Here is a 14,125-nt window from a genome sequence, read left to right on the forward strand (position 1 = left end):
TATAAACAATTACATTATAGTTTTTTGAAAAAGATATTATATAACTATGCGATTAGTAGATTGTGATATAGATGTGTATATCAGTTTTTTTCATGACATAAAGATTTAATAAGGTTGTATTTATTCATCAATAGATAAGAGGTAAAGTATTTCAAACAAAAAAACAATGTATGATATGAATAATAAAATAATGTTTACATGAATGCTTGTATGTGAATGTTAAGAGGAGTTCCCCTTTATGATACAAATAAGGGGATGTCGGGGTACTCGTGCGTGTAGATGTTATACTACCTCTCCAGGCAATTGTGATGCTTAAATTGCTAACTATTGTGTTGATGGGAGAATACCGGTTAGTTGCGAGTAGGCACCATTGCACCTCAAACAATTGTGAAATTTATATTATCATAAACGGTTGTGTCAACGAAACAATATCGATCAAAGATGTGTTCGATTTTGATTTGACGGTGTTTCTGGGACAAATGTGAATATTAAGAGTGTGAAATAAAAAAAATGAAAAATTTAACCGTAGAGATAAAGTTACAGTTGTTGCGTATCAAAAGTTTAGATTATTTTCATTAAGTAAATATCATGAATACATACATTAGATTTTTTTATATAATTTTCTAGAATGAAATTTGAAATACCAACATGAATGTTTTTTTTCTTCTCCTTGGGTTACGACAGCTTAGAAATATGATTGCTCGCGGGTTATCATTAGATAACTCGTTCTATTGTTTTAATGTTTTTGAAGATTTTAAACTTTGAATGAGAAACGAATACAAGAACCATTGATGTAACTATTTTTATTTGGCCAATTTAATTATTTCTTTAGTGATTCAATTAATATTTAGATTTTAAATTGTTAGTGATAGAGATCATTTGTATCATAATTATATTAAAACTTAAAAATAAAAAGGCGTATCTTACTTTTAAAAGGATAATAAAAAAAGGTATTAACATGAAATAAAATTCTAGTTATATCTCATAAAAATTATATGAGGATTTTATGATTGAGAGATATAGAAATTACATTCTACATAATCTTTACTTAAATGACGAGTGATATATGAATAGATTGGAATTAAAATAATAGAGCTCATATTATCTTTCTCTTTGTCTACCTAATGCATGATATTTATGTAATTTGAACAGTGCTGAAGAAATAAGGAAAAAATATATATATTAAAAGGATATTTCATCAAATTTTAGTTTTACAACTTTCTAAATTTTGTATTAGCATAAAAAAGCCTTAGTTTAAATTACTTTCTTGAGAATAATGACAAATGTTTATAAGTTATATACATTACATATTAAAGGAGGAAAAAATATTATATCACGACTCCGGATGCATCCAGAGTCCAATGGTGGGGCGCCACGTGTCAAGTGGGCCCAACAAATTTTAACACCGACCAATTTCAGTTTATTACAGTAAGCGTATTTGACACGTGACATCCCACTATTAGACTCCGGACACAAATTACGTCAGGAGTCTTGATGTAATATTCTCTTAAAGAAAGGTATAACACCCATTACATGAAGAGACAGAATGAAGCGAACCATTTGATTTCGGAGAGCTTCTATACTATACTCATAGATTTCGTTTTTTAAGAAATGATGACTAATTAGAATAGGGGCATGAACTCATAATCTCAAACAAAAAATGTAAAAACAAACCATTGCACAAATAGCTTGACAAGTCTAATAAAGCTCATTGTTAGCTCAAGTTCTCAACAAATAATTTGACAAATTTGCAAAAGGAAAAAAAAAAAAGAAGAAAAATAACAGCATAAAAGTTCTGTTAGAACTGCAAAGCTTATTGAACAAAATTTAATTAAATGCATCCAACCTTTTATTATTATTATTATTATTATTATTATTATTATTTTGAGAGAGAAATATACATCCATGAAAAATGAAACCTTCTCAAAACTAAGCAATCCACCTTATTTTCTTCAGTGTACATCAAAGTTCTAACCAAAATCAATTTCTTCAATAGCCCAATTCCTTAATACAAAACATCAATGTACAGAAAACGACTAGTCCTCTTCTATGTGGTGAAAAACCTAACAATTTTCATCTTGCTTAATTTATTGGACTGTGCTATATAATTTAAATCAGGACTCCAAACTGTCTTCCATAACATTAACTTGGTGCTGCTTTCGTGGAGACCTTCTAAGCCTTTAAATGCATGTTAAAATACAAGTGGGAGAAATCTGAAGGAATTTTCGTCTAAAAGAGATTGATTTTGGTTGCTGATTTGGGCAGGATGGAGCACTTGTGTGGCTGCCTGACTATATAGATCTGATCACCTGTGCTATTATATGAATCCTGGTTCCGGTGCCATGTCCAAAGTGCACAAGTCTCATTTTTCACCTGCACGTTATGACATGAAAGAGAAACACATAAATGACCGTTTTTATTAGGATTTAAACATTAATATTCATGGTATATTTCTAAGCATGGTGATTGTACCTCTAAAATTCCATGGCCGAAGCTACTTTCTCTGTAAGCACTGTAATCAGGTTGACGGTCCCAGCAAAACTTGCCCTCGGCCGGTCCGCTCGTGAAGTTGAAGGCGCAGAACCCACCAATATCATCAGGTGTTGTTGCTGGATCAGGGCAGTCGCCAGGGTCATCCGCATGAGCCACCGCCATCTTTTCCCGGTTTCCCCCATCTCCAACCATAATATGAATGGGAGCGCAAGGTTCCAGAGCATAGTTATAAACCCGATTTGATCTCTCGTATGCATGAACCTGGAATTAAAGAGTCAGATAAAAGTTACAATTAGACAATATTTTTTCTTTATTTTGTAGAAACTGTGAATTTTGATCATCATTGTTATTTGTTAAGAATTGTATATAGTTTAGAGTTATATTTGTAAATAAGAAATATAGAATAAGTCTAAGAATTTATTTGTAAGAATATTGTAAGGCTCTATATAAGCCCAAGTCTTTAATGAATGATTGAATTTTTTTGAGCAATTATTTCTATATGGTATCAGAGCCCTACCGCTAGCAGCCAGCCGTTGTTAGTGGTGTTCGATCGTCGGGATCAGCGTCATTAGTGCTGCTCAATCATTGCAGAGACCCGGAACTCCGATTTTCCTTTCCTTCCACTTTGTCATTGCGAAGAAGCAGCGACAAGAGCTTACTGGGAAGGCAATGAGGGGATCGCGGCTCGCCAGGAAGGAAACTACTGGATCGCAGCTTGCTGGGAAGGCAACTAAGGGATCACGGCAGAGAGCCCTTGTGATACAATCTTTGGGAAGGCAACTAAGAAATCGCGGCAGAGAAGGCTCGTGATACAGTCGTTGGGAAGGCAACAATAGGATCCCGACAAAGAACCCTCGAGATACAGTCCCGACAGACGTTGGGAAGGCAATTATGGCAACGAGGGGATCACAGCGTGAACCTCGCAATTCTAACGACACTTTCGGTTGTTAGATCATCATAGAGTTGTTCAAGCGGCTCGGTGCAGGGCAGGGGTGAAATGTGCATGAAATCAGAGAAGTGTAGGAGAGAAGTTTGGTTCTACAAGCGTGAGAGGACGATGAAGGCTGGGGAATAGCAAATTAAGGATGTCAGGCGGTGGAGATAGTGCGGGAGGAAAATGTTTGAAGCTTCTGGGGAAGATAGATCTTAAAGTTCTGAAGGTCTTGGTCGGGCTCATACAAGGAGCAAGTGTATCGCGGAAACTGCTACCTCAGCACATTCTCTTACACGGGTGAACCTAGATCTCTCTCATGTGGATCTGAAACTTGATGAACCAGTCACATATCTAAGTTGGTCAAGTCGGATCGAGGCTTCTTTAGTAGGAAAGATATTACAGAGATATCTGACGGGGTTCAAGCCAAAAAGTGACAGCGTTGAGAGAGATGAGTGGAGTACCACACATGCCTTGCTTCACACCTGGCTGCTTAACTTGATGGTTTCATTGATTGCCTCATTAGTGAATAGCATTCAAAAAGTGGGTAACATCTGGGCAAAGCTGAAGAATATCTATGTTGGAGCTAAGAACCACACGAGGGTGGTCCAGATTCAGCATGTGTGATAGATCGATTCAAGAGTACTCCATGGATCTGGAACGGTTGTAGGTCGATTTTGATCACTTCTCACCGATGTCGAGTTGTGATAATCTAAGATGCATGAAGAGGGAGATCTTTGCATACATGAGAACTATGCAATTTTTGGTTCATTTGAACTCGGCCTTTGATCAAAGGAGATCGGTCCTCCTAGCCCATGCAACTATTCCTTCGCTATATGAGGCCATCATCGCGATGATATATGAGGAAAGTCGCATGAGGCTACACTCTGAGCCGAGTGAACTTCCAGGTAAGCAATCAACTTTGACTGCCTCGAGCCCAAGTATGACAAGTGTCAAGGGGGAGGTCTGCAATTGTTATAACTGTGGAGAAGTGCGACACCTGAACAAAGCTTGTCCAAACCCGCTTGCCCAAGAAGAGAGAGGGGTGCGCGTGAACTGTCTAGAGGTCGTTGTGGTAATCGTGGGGGCCATAGGGGTTGAAGAGAGGGCCACCAGGCAAATATGGTAGCGGAGAATGAGGGAGAAACGGGTGGGCATTACCGATATCATGAGTTCCTGGAAATGTTGAAGAGGAAGCAGAGAGTGGCAGATGATGTGACTGAGGATACATGCACCTTATCGTCATCCAAGAGGAACACTACTACTTATGCTCATTCATCCAAAAGTACTCTTGATATACATGCTCATTCTTCTATATCCATCACAAGATCACTAGAATGTATGGTGGATTTTGATGCATCTCGACATGTGACAAATGCTTCTAGTGAGTTCTCGTCATAAACCAGATTTGATCTCTCGTATACATGAACCTGGTATTAAAGAGTCAGATAAATGTTATAATTAGACTATGTTTTTCTTCATTTTGTAGAAACTGTGGATTTTGATCACCATTGTTATTTGTTGAGAGGTCTTATTTGTAAATAAAAAATATTATTTAAGTTTAGGAATTTATTCGTAAAGAATGTTGTAAGGCTCTATATAAGCCCCAAGTCTTTAATGAATAGTTGAGATTTTTTGAGCAATTTCTATCTGGTATCAGAGCCCTAACCCTAGCAACCAGCCATCGTTGGTGGCGTTCCATTTTCGGGATCAACATCGTTGGTTTTGCTCGATCATTGCAGAGACCCAGAGCTCCGATTTTCCTTTCCTTCTGCTTTGTCATTGTGAAGTAGTCGTGACAAGAGCTCACTGGGAATACAACGAGGGGAACGCTGCTCGCCGGAAAGGGAACTACTGGATCGCGGCTCGCTGGGAAGGCAACTAAGGGATCACGAAAGAGAACCCTTGCAATATAGTCTTTGGGAAGAAAACTAAGGGATCACGACAGAGAAGGCTCGTGATACAGTCGTTGGAAAAGCAACAACGGGATCGCAACAGAGAACCCTCGCGATGCAATCCCGACAGTCGTTGGGAAGGCAACTACGGCAATGAGGGGATCGTGGTGTGAACCCTCACAATTCTCAGACGTGCTCTAGGACTGAAGTGATGATACATTCGGTTGTTGGATCATCATAGAGTTGTTTAAGCGGCTCGGTGCAGGGCAGGGGTGAAGTGTGCATGAAATCAGAGAAGTGGAGGAGAGATCTTTGGTTCTACATGCATGAGAGGACGATAAAGGCTGGGGAATAGCAAATTGAGGATGTCAGGAGATGGAGATAGTGCGGGAGGTACAAGTTTGAAGATTCTGGAGAAGATAGATCCTAAGGTTCTGAAGGTCTTAGTTGGGCTTATACAAAGAGCTAGCGTCTCGATGAGAACCGCTACCTCAACACGTGCTCCTACACAAGCGAAGCAAGATCTCTCTCATGTGGATCTGAAACTTGATGGATCAGACATATATCTGAGTTGGTCATGCGGATCGAGGTTGTTTTAGTGGGAAAGATATTAGAGGGATATCTAACAGGGTTCAAGCCAAAAAGTGACTTGAGAGGGATGAGTGGAGGACCGCACATGCCTTGTTTTACACCTGGCTACTTAACTCGATGGTTTCATCGATTGCCTCGTCAGTGAATAGCATTCGAAAAGTGAACAACACCCGGTTAAAGCTGAAAAATATCTATGTTGAAGCTAAGAACCAAATGAGGATAGGGCCAGTGGTTCAAGGTGATGGATTGATTCAGAAGTACTTCATGAATTTGGAACGATTATAGGTAGATTTTGATCAATTCTCACCGATGTCGAGCTGTGATGATCCGAGGTGCATGAAGGAGAAGATCTTTACACAGATGAAAACTATGCAATTTCTGGCTCAATTGATCCCAGCCTTTGATCAGAGATCGGTCCTTCTAGCCTAGGCAAAAATTCCTTCGATGTATGAGGCTACACTCTAAGACGAGTGAACTTCCAGGCACATGATCAACTTTGACTGCCTTGAGCCCAAGTATGACAAGTGCCTAGGGGGAGGCTCGTAGGTGCTAAAACTGTGGAGAAGTGGGACACCTGAACAAAGCTTGTCTAAAGCCACCCAAGAAGAGAGAGGGTGCGTGTAAACTGCCTAGAGGTCGTAGTCGTAATTGTGGGGGCCAAAGCGGTGGAAGAGAGGGCCAGAAGAAAAATATGTTAGCGGAGAATGAGGGAAAGGCGGGTGGACTTTACCGATGAATATCATGCGCTCCTGGAGATGTTGAAGAGGAAGCAGAGAGTAGCAGGTGATGTGACTAGGGATACATCCACGTTATCGTCATCCAAGGGGAATACTGCTACTTATGCTCATTCATCCAAAGGTACTTTTAATATAAATCCTCATGCTTCTATATCCACCACAAGATCACTAGAATGTATAGTAGATTTTGATGCATCTCGATATGTGACAGATGCTTCTAATGAGTTCTCATCATATACTCACCAAGCAGTTCCAGAAAGCATTCAGACTAGTGATGGTACAACACAATCTGTGGTTAGTAATAGTATAGTGAGGTGTACCAATTCTATGACTATATCTAATGTTTTGCATGTTCATTCCTTTACAATGAATCTCTTATCCATTAGTGTCATTATACTACAACTAAAATATGTTGTTTCATTTGATATTCTTAAGATTATCTTTCAAAAGAATGGGACTGGCCTGAGACTTGGAATTGACATGTGGCATAGTGAACTCTAGTACTTGGATAGAAATGAGATAGACTCAGCATTGACATCCATGGTAAAGTATTTGAGTAAGAGGGTCTGGGAGAAGTGCAGAGGATGTGTTGGTGCTACATCACAAACACATGGGACACTCTTTGTGTAGTTTACTGAGTCGTTTGTATCTGTCTTTGTATGAAAAGACAAATAAATAAAAATTTGTATGTGATGCTTGTGAGTTTGGTAAGCATACGGAAAGAACCTATGTTAGTCATGGCAATATAAGTTCTTGTATTCCTGATTTGGTGCTCTTGAATATATGGGGACCTTGTTCTACAACTATGATGAATGACTACAAATATTTTATGACTTTCATTGATTGGTTTTCGTGTGTTAATAATATCAGATGAGAAACAAAAGTGATGTGCTTGCCTTCTTTAAAAACTTTCACAGGGCGATTCAGACTCAATATGATGCAACAGTGAATGTATTGAGATCTGATAATGGGACAGACTACACCAACAAGATGTTTGGGGAGTACCTGTTAACCCAAAGGATACAACATCAAACAACATGTTCATGCGCATTGACACAAAACAGAGTAGCAAAGAGAAAGAATAGACACTATCTAGAGGTACCCCGAAGCATGATGATCTCTATGAATGTCCCAAAGCACTAGTAGGGGAAAGCTATTTTAACTGCCGCTCAATTGATCAACAGAATGTCATCAAGGGCATTGAAGTGGCAATCTTCTTGTGAGTTGTTGAAAGAAGATAAGGGTGGGGTTCTCCCATTAAAAGTATTTGGTTGTGTATGTTTGTAAAACATAATAAACCATCAATAAGAGAACTGGATCCCAAATCTATGAAGTGTGTTTTAGTGGTTTATTCTGCCACTCAGAAGAGTTTGTTTGCTGGAGTCTGAGTATGGATAAGAATTTTCGAGAATTTGAATCGTACTACACCTTGACAGTGACCTCACCATTTGGTGACTTGCCAGATACTTGAGGTATGAGGCAAGAGGGGGAGAGTGGTGATGGTGAAAGATTAGAACTTGTGGGAACGATGTATTGTCCTGTTGTGTGAGAAGTATAGACTGAGGAAGAGCCGAAAACTGAGGAATATGAATTCAAATGTGGTGAAATTCAAGCTCAAGTGGAGCTGAGGGTCTATACAAGGAGGAGGAGGCAAAATGAGAGAACAGTGCCCATCGTGTCACTTGTGCCAACAAGTCCCTTGTCCCGATCCACCCGACTCCTGAGACACCTACGCCATCCACCTCAAAATTTGATGATGTAAATGATATGATTCCTCTTCCTTCTCCTCTCACTCCCATGGCTTTAAGGAGGACGTCTTCATCCTGATTGTTATTCTCCTAATCGTATTGTTTCTCACATGACATTGCCCAGTTTGTCATACTCTAACAAATTATCCTTACACGGAGCACTCATTACATAACACTGGCTCTATACATAAGTGTTGATAGATAGCTAACGAGGATCCAAAGTGGAAGGTTATGATGTTGGAGGAACTTGGTACTTTTGATAAGAACAAGTCATGGGTCATTACATGCATGATCCACGGAAGGGTCACAAGGATGAAGTGGATCGGATTTTGAGGTACTTGAAGAGTGCACCAGAGAAGAGGTTGATCTTCAGAAAAAATATGCATTTAGGCATTGAGGGCTACAGTGATCTGATTGGGCTAGTTGTGCTAAGCTGAGTAGGTCCACATCAAGATACTGCATGTTCGTAAGGGGCAATTTGGTCTCTTGAAAGACCAAGAAACAGTCGATAGTAGCAAAGTGAGCACAAGGCCTTGGCCTTGCAAGTTGCCGATATGTTATGGCTAAGAGTTCTATTGGTAGAGCTCAAGGCGGACCAAGGAGCTCAAAAGAAGTTGTGGTGCTACTAGAAGTCAGCAATCAGCATTGTCGACTACCCAGTGCAGCATGACAAAACCAAACATGTGAAGGTTCATAGGTTCTTCATCAAAGAGAAGTTGAATAGTGGATTACTATATATAAGTCAGGTAGCTACTAGAGAGCAAGTAGCTGAGTGCCTCACCAAGGAACTTAGCTCATCTAGGTTGTGTGACAAGATGGGCTTAGTGGATATCTTTTGCTCATCTTGAGGGAGAGTATTGAGAATTGTATATAGTTTAAGATCATATTTTTAAATAGGAAATATAGAATAAATCTAGGGATTTATTTGTAAAGAATACTGTAAGGCTCTATATAAACTCAAGCCTTTAATGAATAGCTAAGGTTTTTTGAACAATTATTTATATTTTATTCAAGTATAATGCACTGCAAAAGATGATCTTTAAGTTCAACAGCTGGTTCGGAAGTTCTGAAATTTGCAGAATGACCTTCAAGTTCAGCTGTATGCAAAAGGATGATCAAATGACCACAGTTAATAATAAGATCTCCAAATTATAAGCCCTTGGTGGTCAAGAATAAATTTTTATCTCACTACGGTCATTTTTAGTTTTAAGAAATTTGAGTTAACATTTAGTATAACAGAACTTGTTAAATTTATGTTACGTACAAGCTTTAGGATCTACCACCAAAACTAAGGAGCAAGTTGATTGCTCTCAATTAATCACATCAAACTTCGTACGAGTAATTAGTAAAGCTGAGATCCATCCCTCGCTTCCAAAACTACTAAAACTTCATAGTCAAAATGTTGATAGCATCATAACAAATGTGTGTAAATATGAAATTATAGTTGTAAGATATGTAGATACATAAGAATTGTGTGCTATGCATGTAATTGTCCCAATATGTATTTATAACAAGCAGCTCCATGTTAGAGTGTGACCAGAAACTTACATGGCCATTGAAGACAATGTCAACACCATATGAGTATAGTAGTTCTTCCATTTCCACCCTCATGCACTCCACCTCCCTATAATGTGCTTTATACGTACTATACCACGGAGCATGCCACGTGGCAATCAACCAAGGAGTAACTCTTCTATCTACAGAAGACAATTCCCTTTGCAGCCACGCATACTGCTCTCCTGTCATGAAATACATAATATTTAGTAATGCTAAACATAAGTGCCAAAATAGTCCCGTGACAATTTACATGCGGTCATTTTAAACCGAGTCTATAGTGTCAAATTAGTCTCCATACTATTTAAATTGGGGCTACAAAGTGGACTATTTCAGCCCAAATATTAAAAAGTCTAACTAAATTACACTTTTACAGACTCTAGCACAAAAATAAATCACTGCAAAAAATCAGGGGACTATTTTGACACTTCTCACCTAAAGATTATTAGAAAAGTGAATGTATGCTTGGATACTGGGAGAGTTGGAAAAGTCGAGGAAAAGGAAAGTGAGGGAAAAGGAGATTAAGGAAAAAGAATGTCGATGGATTAAAACATTCGTTATGACTCCAAATGCAACATAATTTAGCCATCAACCTTTTGATCCAAATTCAAAGAGATGTTGAGGTTCTGAAATCATCACGACAAGATTATGACATTGCACGAGCATGTTCGTTGAGGCAAAACACTATTGATAAATGCCAAATTACCATCATAAAACAATATACGTAAAAAAAACTAACAAGTTTTTAATGTAAAAAGGATGAAAAAAAATCAAGATAATCAAAATCAGCATTGAATGTCTCTATGATAACTTCGATATGTGTAACAGCACTCCATAAGCACCATAGATAGAACAAGTGCTCTAATATAAAATATCATTCAACATATTTACAAGGAAAATAAAAGAACCACGAACATAAGCACGCCTGACTTATTGTAGGAAATGAAAAATGCTAGCAACTTGAGCTTACCCGACTTATTGTAGGAAACGTATGCACCAAGCATGACAAAATGTATTCCTCCAGCTTTAAAGGAGTAGTAAAACGTGGATTCTGAACCACTTTCTTTAGTGGGGAATGCAAATCTTGAACTATATGCTTCAAAAGTCTTGCCATCCAGCTGTTCTTCCTCCTCATGGTTTCCTTCTACCACCATTATTGGAATTTCTGACACTATAGGCTCCATGAACCTGAAAGAGATTTCTCTATTATACTTCTAATCGAGAAACAAATTTCATAGAAGGTAATAAGCAGAATTAGACACAGCAAAATTCCAGAAACATCACAGCAGCAGTAAGTTCCTTGTTGTGAGGACTAGCTTGGACGGCTTAGGTTGCCTCCATGTGACCTAGAAACACCCAAGGAAAATGCCTCCTCTGCAATGCAAAGGCAACGGTCCATATATCAACCAAATCCAATCCCCCTAGTAATTGGAGTCTCGTTCAATGGGTGCACCCATTTTGTATTATTTAAGAAGACAAATTAAAATGATAGCTAGGTTAGCATCAAATATGGAGTCAAACAAATATGCCTAAGCTACAAAAGTGAAGTGTTAAAAAGTGCCCCGACTTTTTACATGAGTTTATTTTAGGGTGCCCTTGGGGCGGTTGCTTTTTGAAGAAGCAGCTATGAAGTTGGATGCTTTTGGAATAACAGTCAGACTATTTTGATAATATGTTGCATTGACATGCCTAGAGATATAAATTCGATGAATAACTGCAGTTTTCAAAATAATTACAGCAAAATAATAAAAACAACTTCAACAGTACTGAAAATAAGCCAGGAGTCCAATTTCTCCAATAGATCAATATTAAGTCATCACTTTGCGCGTAATATTACAATAATAAAATACAAAAAACAAACATAATGTTATAATGACGTTCGTCTTCATGTCCAGACAATTAAGTCTTCGAGATAATTTTCTGATTATAATATCTCTTCTGACAGTCACTATCCGGAGTGAAGTTTTCTATATCATTAGCCCATCAAAAAAATCTACAATATTCACTTCATATTTATTGAACAACAATAAAATATCCTCCCATTAAATGTCATCTCTTCTTAATGTATTTTAAGAGCAGTGCATACCACAATGAAAAAATAAAACTCTTGAAGTACTTGATGATCTTGAACTCGTTTTTTTTGAGATTATAATACATTATAGTTTTAGTTAACAAATTAGATTACATATGCAGTAGAACACCAAAAAAGAAAAATATTATAGTTCATAATCAGAAAAAAAAAAAACACATAAGAAAAATTATGCATCTCTAAAGTTATAACCTTGAAAATTAAAATATCAAAATATGAAAGAGAAAATAGACATCAATCAATCCTTAATACATTTGAAATATTAAACAACAACTAGAAGACACTACCAAATATTAATTAAATATACTCGATGAGTTCACTAAAGCATATGTAATTTATTCTCTTACATGGATCACCTCTTGAACACTTATTTCATCTGGTGCATTGAAGTCATTCACTCTAAGGACTTCCTCGAGCAATGATTGTCCTACCTGATGTTCGATTGTTTCTACAGGTATGCATGTTAGATCTTCATCTAAAACCCTGAAATCAACATCGCCCCAAGATGGATGCCTCCGCATAAAATTATGTAAAGTTGTCGTCGCAGCAACTATCTTTTTCTGCTTTTTGAAGGAATAAGTCGGCATATCTCGGAGCATAATCACTTCTACTTCCATATGTCGAATGCTCTATCGATCCGTAATAATGAGTGTATTTTGTTGAACAATTCATTCATTCCTCTAATCACATGGTTGTTGCGCTCAAAATTAAGAATGCGGTACCTGTAATAGGGAAGGGCTTTAAAAAACCTCGTTGCATAGGATATCCTGAATCTACGAGGTAATATTTTTCTGGCTACTAACTTTGTTAGTAAATCTCTTAAAATTTAACACATCATATACGGTCATAAATATACTAAACAGATTGAGGCATCAAAAATTTGTATTAACATTATCGAGTAAAAAATTTAAACATGAGACTATCATAGGCATCCCTTCCCATCCAGTCATTATGAACGTAAAAACACATGTTAAAGTCACGAACTGCTAAGATATTGTGTTGCAGGTGCATAATATCCGATATATGCAATATTGTTAATGTTGCAAAACGTGCATCAACATGTATGTCATCAATTGTTCTTATATAATCCAATTTAAACTAATAATTAGAATTTTTTTTTATAAAATATGTATGCAAACTAAATAGATAAATCAATACTTTGAAGAACGGTATAAATCTTGTATCATTATGAATTTCTCTTAGTGTATGCACAAAAGCAATATCGTTTATTAGAAGCTAATGAAACTAATATTAGGATAGAATCTTGGAATATAGGTACTCTCAATGGTAAATTAATGGAATTAGTTGATATTATGATTCACAGGAAAATTAATATCTTATGTATTCAAGAAACTAAGTGGGTTAGAGAAAAGGCAAAGGAGATTGATAATTTAGGTTTTAAACATTGGTATTCTGGTAAGAGTCGCACTAGAAATAGTGTAGGTGTAATAATAGATAAGAGTTTGAAAGATAATGTTGTAAGAATTAATAGAGTTGGAGATAGAATTATAGCACTTAAAATTATCATTGATACTAAGATTTTTAATATTATAAGTGCTTATGCTCCTCAAATAGATTTAGATACAGAGTCTAAAAATAAATTTTGGAATGACTTAGAAATGATACCTCTTGAAGAAAGAATTTTTATTGGAGGAGATTTAAATGAACATGTCGGTAGAGTGGTAGAAGATTTTAGAAATATTCATGGTGACTACGGTTTTGGAGTAACTAATGAAGATGGTAGAGCTATTTTAGATTTTGCTTTAGCGTATGATTTTGTTATTACTAATACTTTATTCAAGAAAAGAGATGAACATCTTATTACTTATAAGAGTGGATCTAATAAAGCACAAATTGATTATTTTCTTATGAGAAGAAGAGATCGTCGCGATTGTAAAGATTGTAAGGTCATTCCAAGTGAAAATTTAAGTACCCAAAATCGTTTATTAGTTTTAGATTTTAAGATTAAGAGTTGTAAAATAAAAAATACTAGGACTCATCACCGTAGAATTAGATGGAGAAACTTAAAAGACACAAATAAAATTATTTTTATGAGTAAAATTCAAGATTTCAAAATTTGGGATATT

At 37.0% G+C, this 14,125-nt stretch overlaps 1 protein-coding gene across 2 annotated transcripts in view; it reads right to left on the bottom strand.

The window, feature by feature from the left end:
• Positions 1–1,913: 1,913 nt before the first annotated feature.
• The window catches only part of LOC110021037 (purple acid phosphatase 15), a 37,541-nt gene continuing 25,329 nt past the window's right edge, over positions 1,914–14,125 (bottom strand). For both annotated transcript variants that reach the window (XM_020719364.1, XM_020719365.1), the window contains 4 exons: positions 10,920–11,137; positions 9,944–10,134; positions 2,473–2,754; positions 1,914–2,373 (listed from right to left, as the gene is read on the bottom strand). In XM_020719364.1, coding sequence (XP_020575023.1) covers positions 2,230–2,373; positions 2,473–2,754; positions 9,944–10,134; positions 10,920–11,137 — 835 coding nt within the window. In that variant the 3' untranslated portion in view covers positions 1,914–2,229. The remainder of the gene's footprint in view (positions 2,374–2,472; positions 2,755–9,943; positions 10,135–10,919; positions 11,138–14,125) is intronic.

The sequence above is a fragment of the Phalaenopsis equestris genome, unplaced genomic scaffold (assembly GCF_001263595.1).
Source record: "Phalaenopsis equestris unplaced genomic scaffold, ASM126359v1 Scaffold000117, whole genome shotgun sequence".
Lineage (NCBI taxonomy): Eukaryota > Viridiplantae > Streptophyta > Magnoliopsida > Asparagales > Orchidaceae > Phalaenopsis > Phalaenopsis equestris.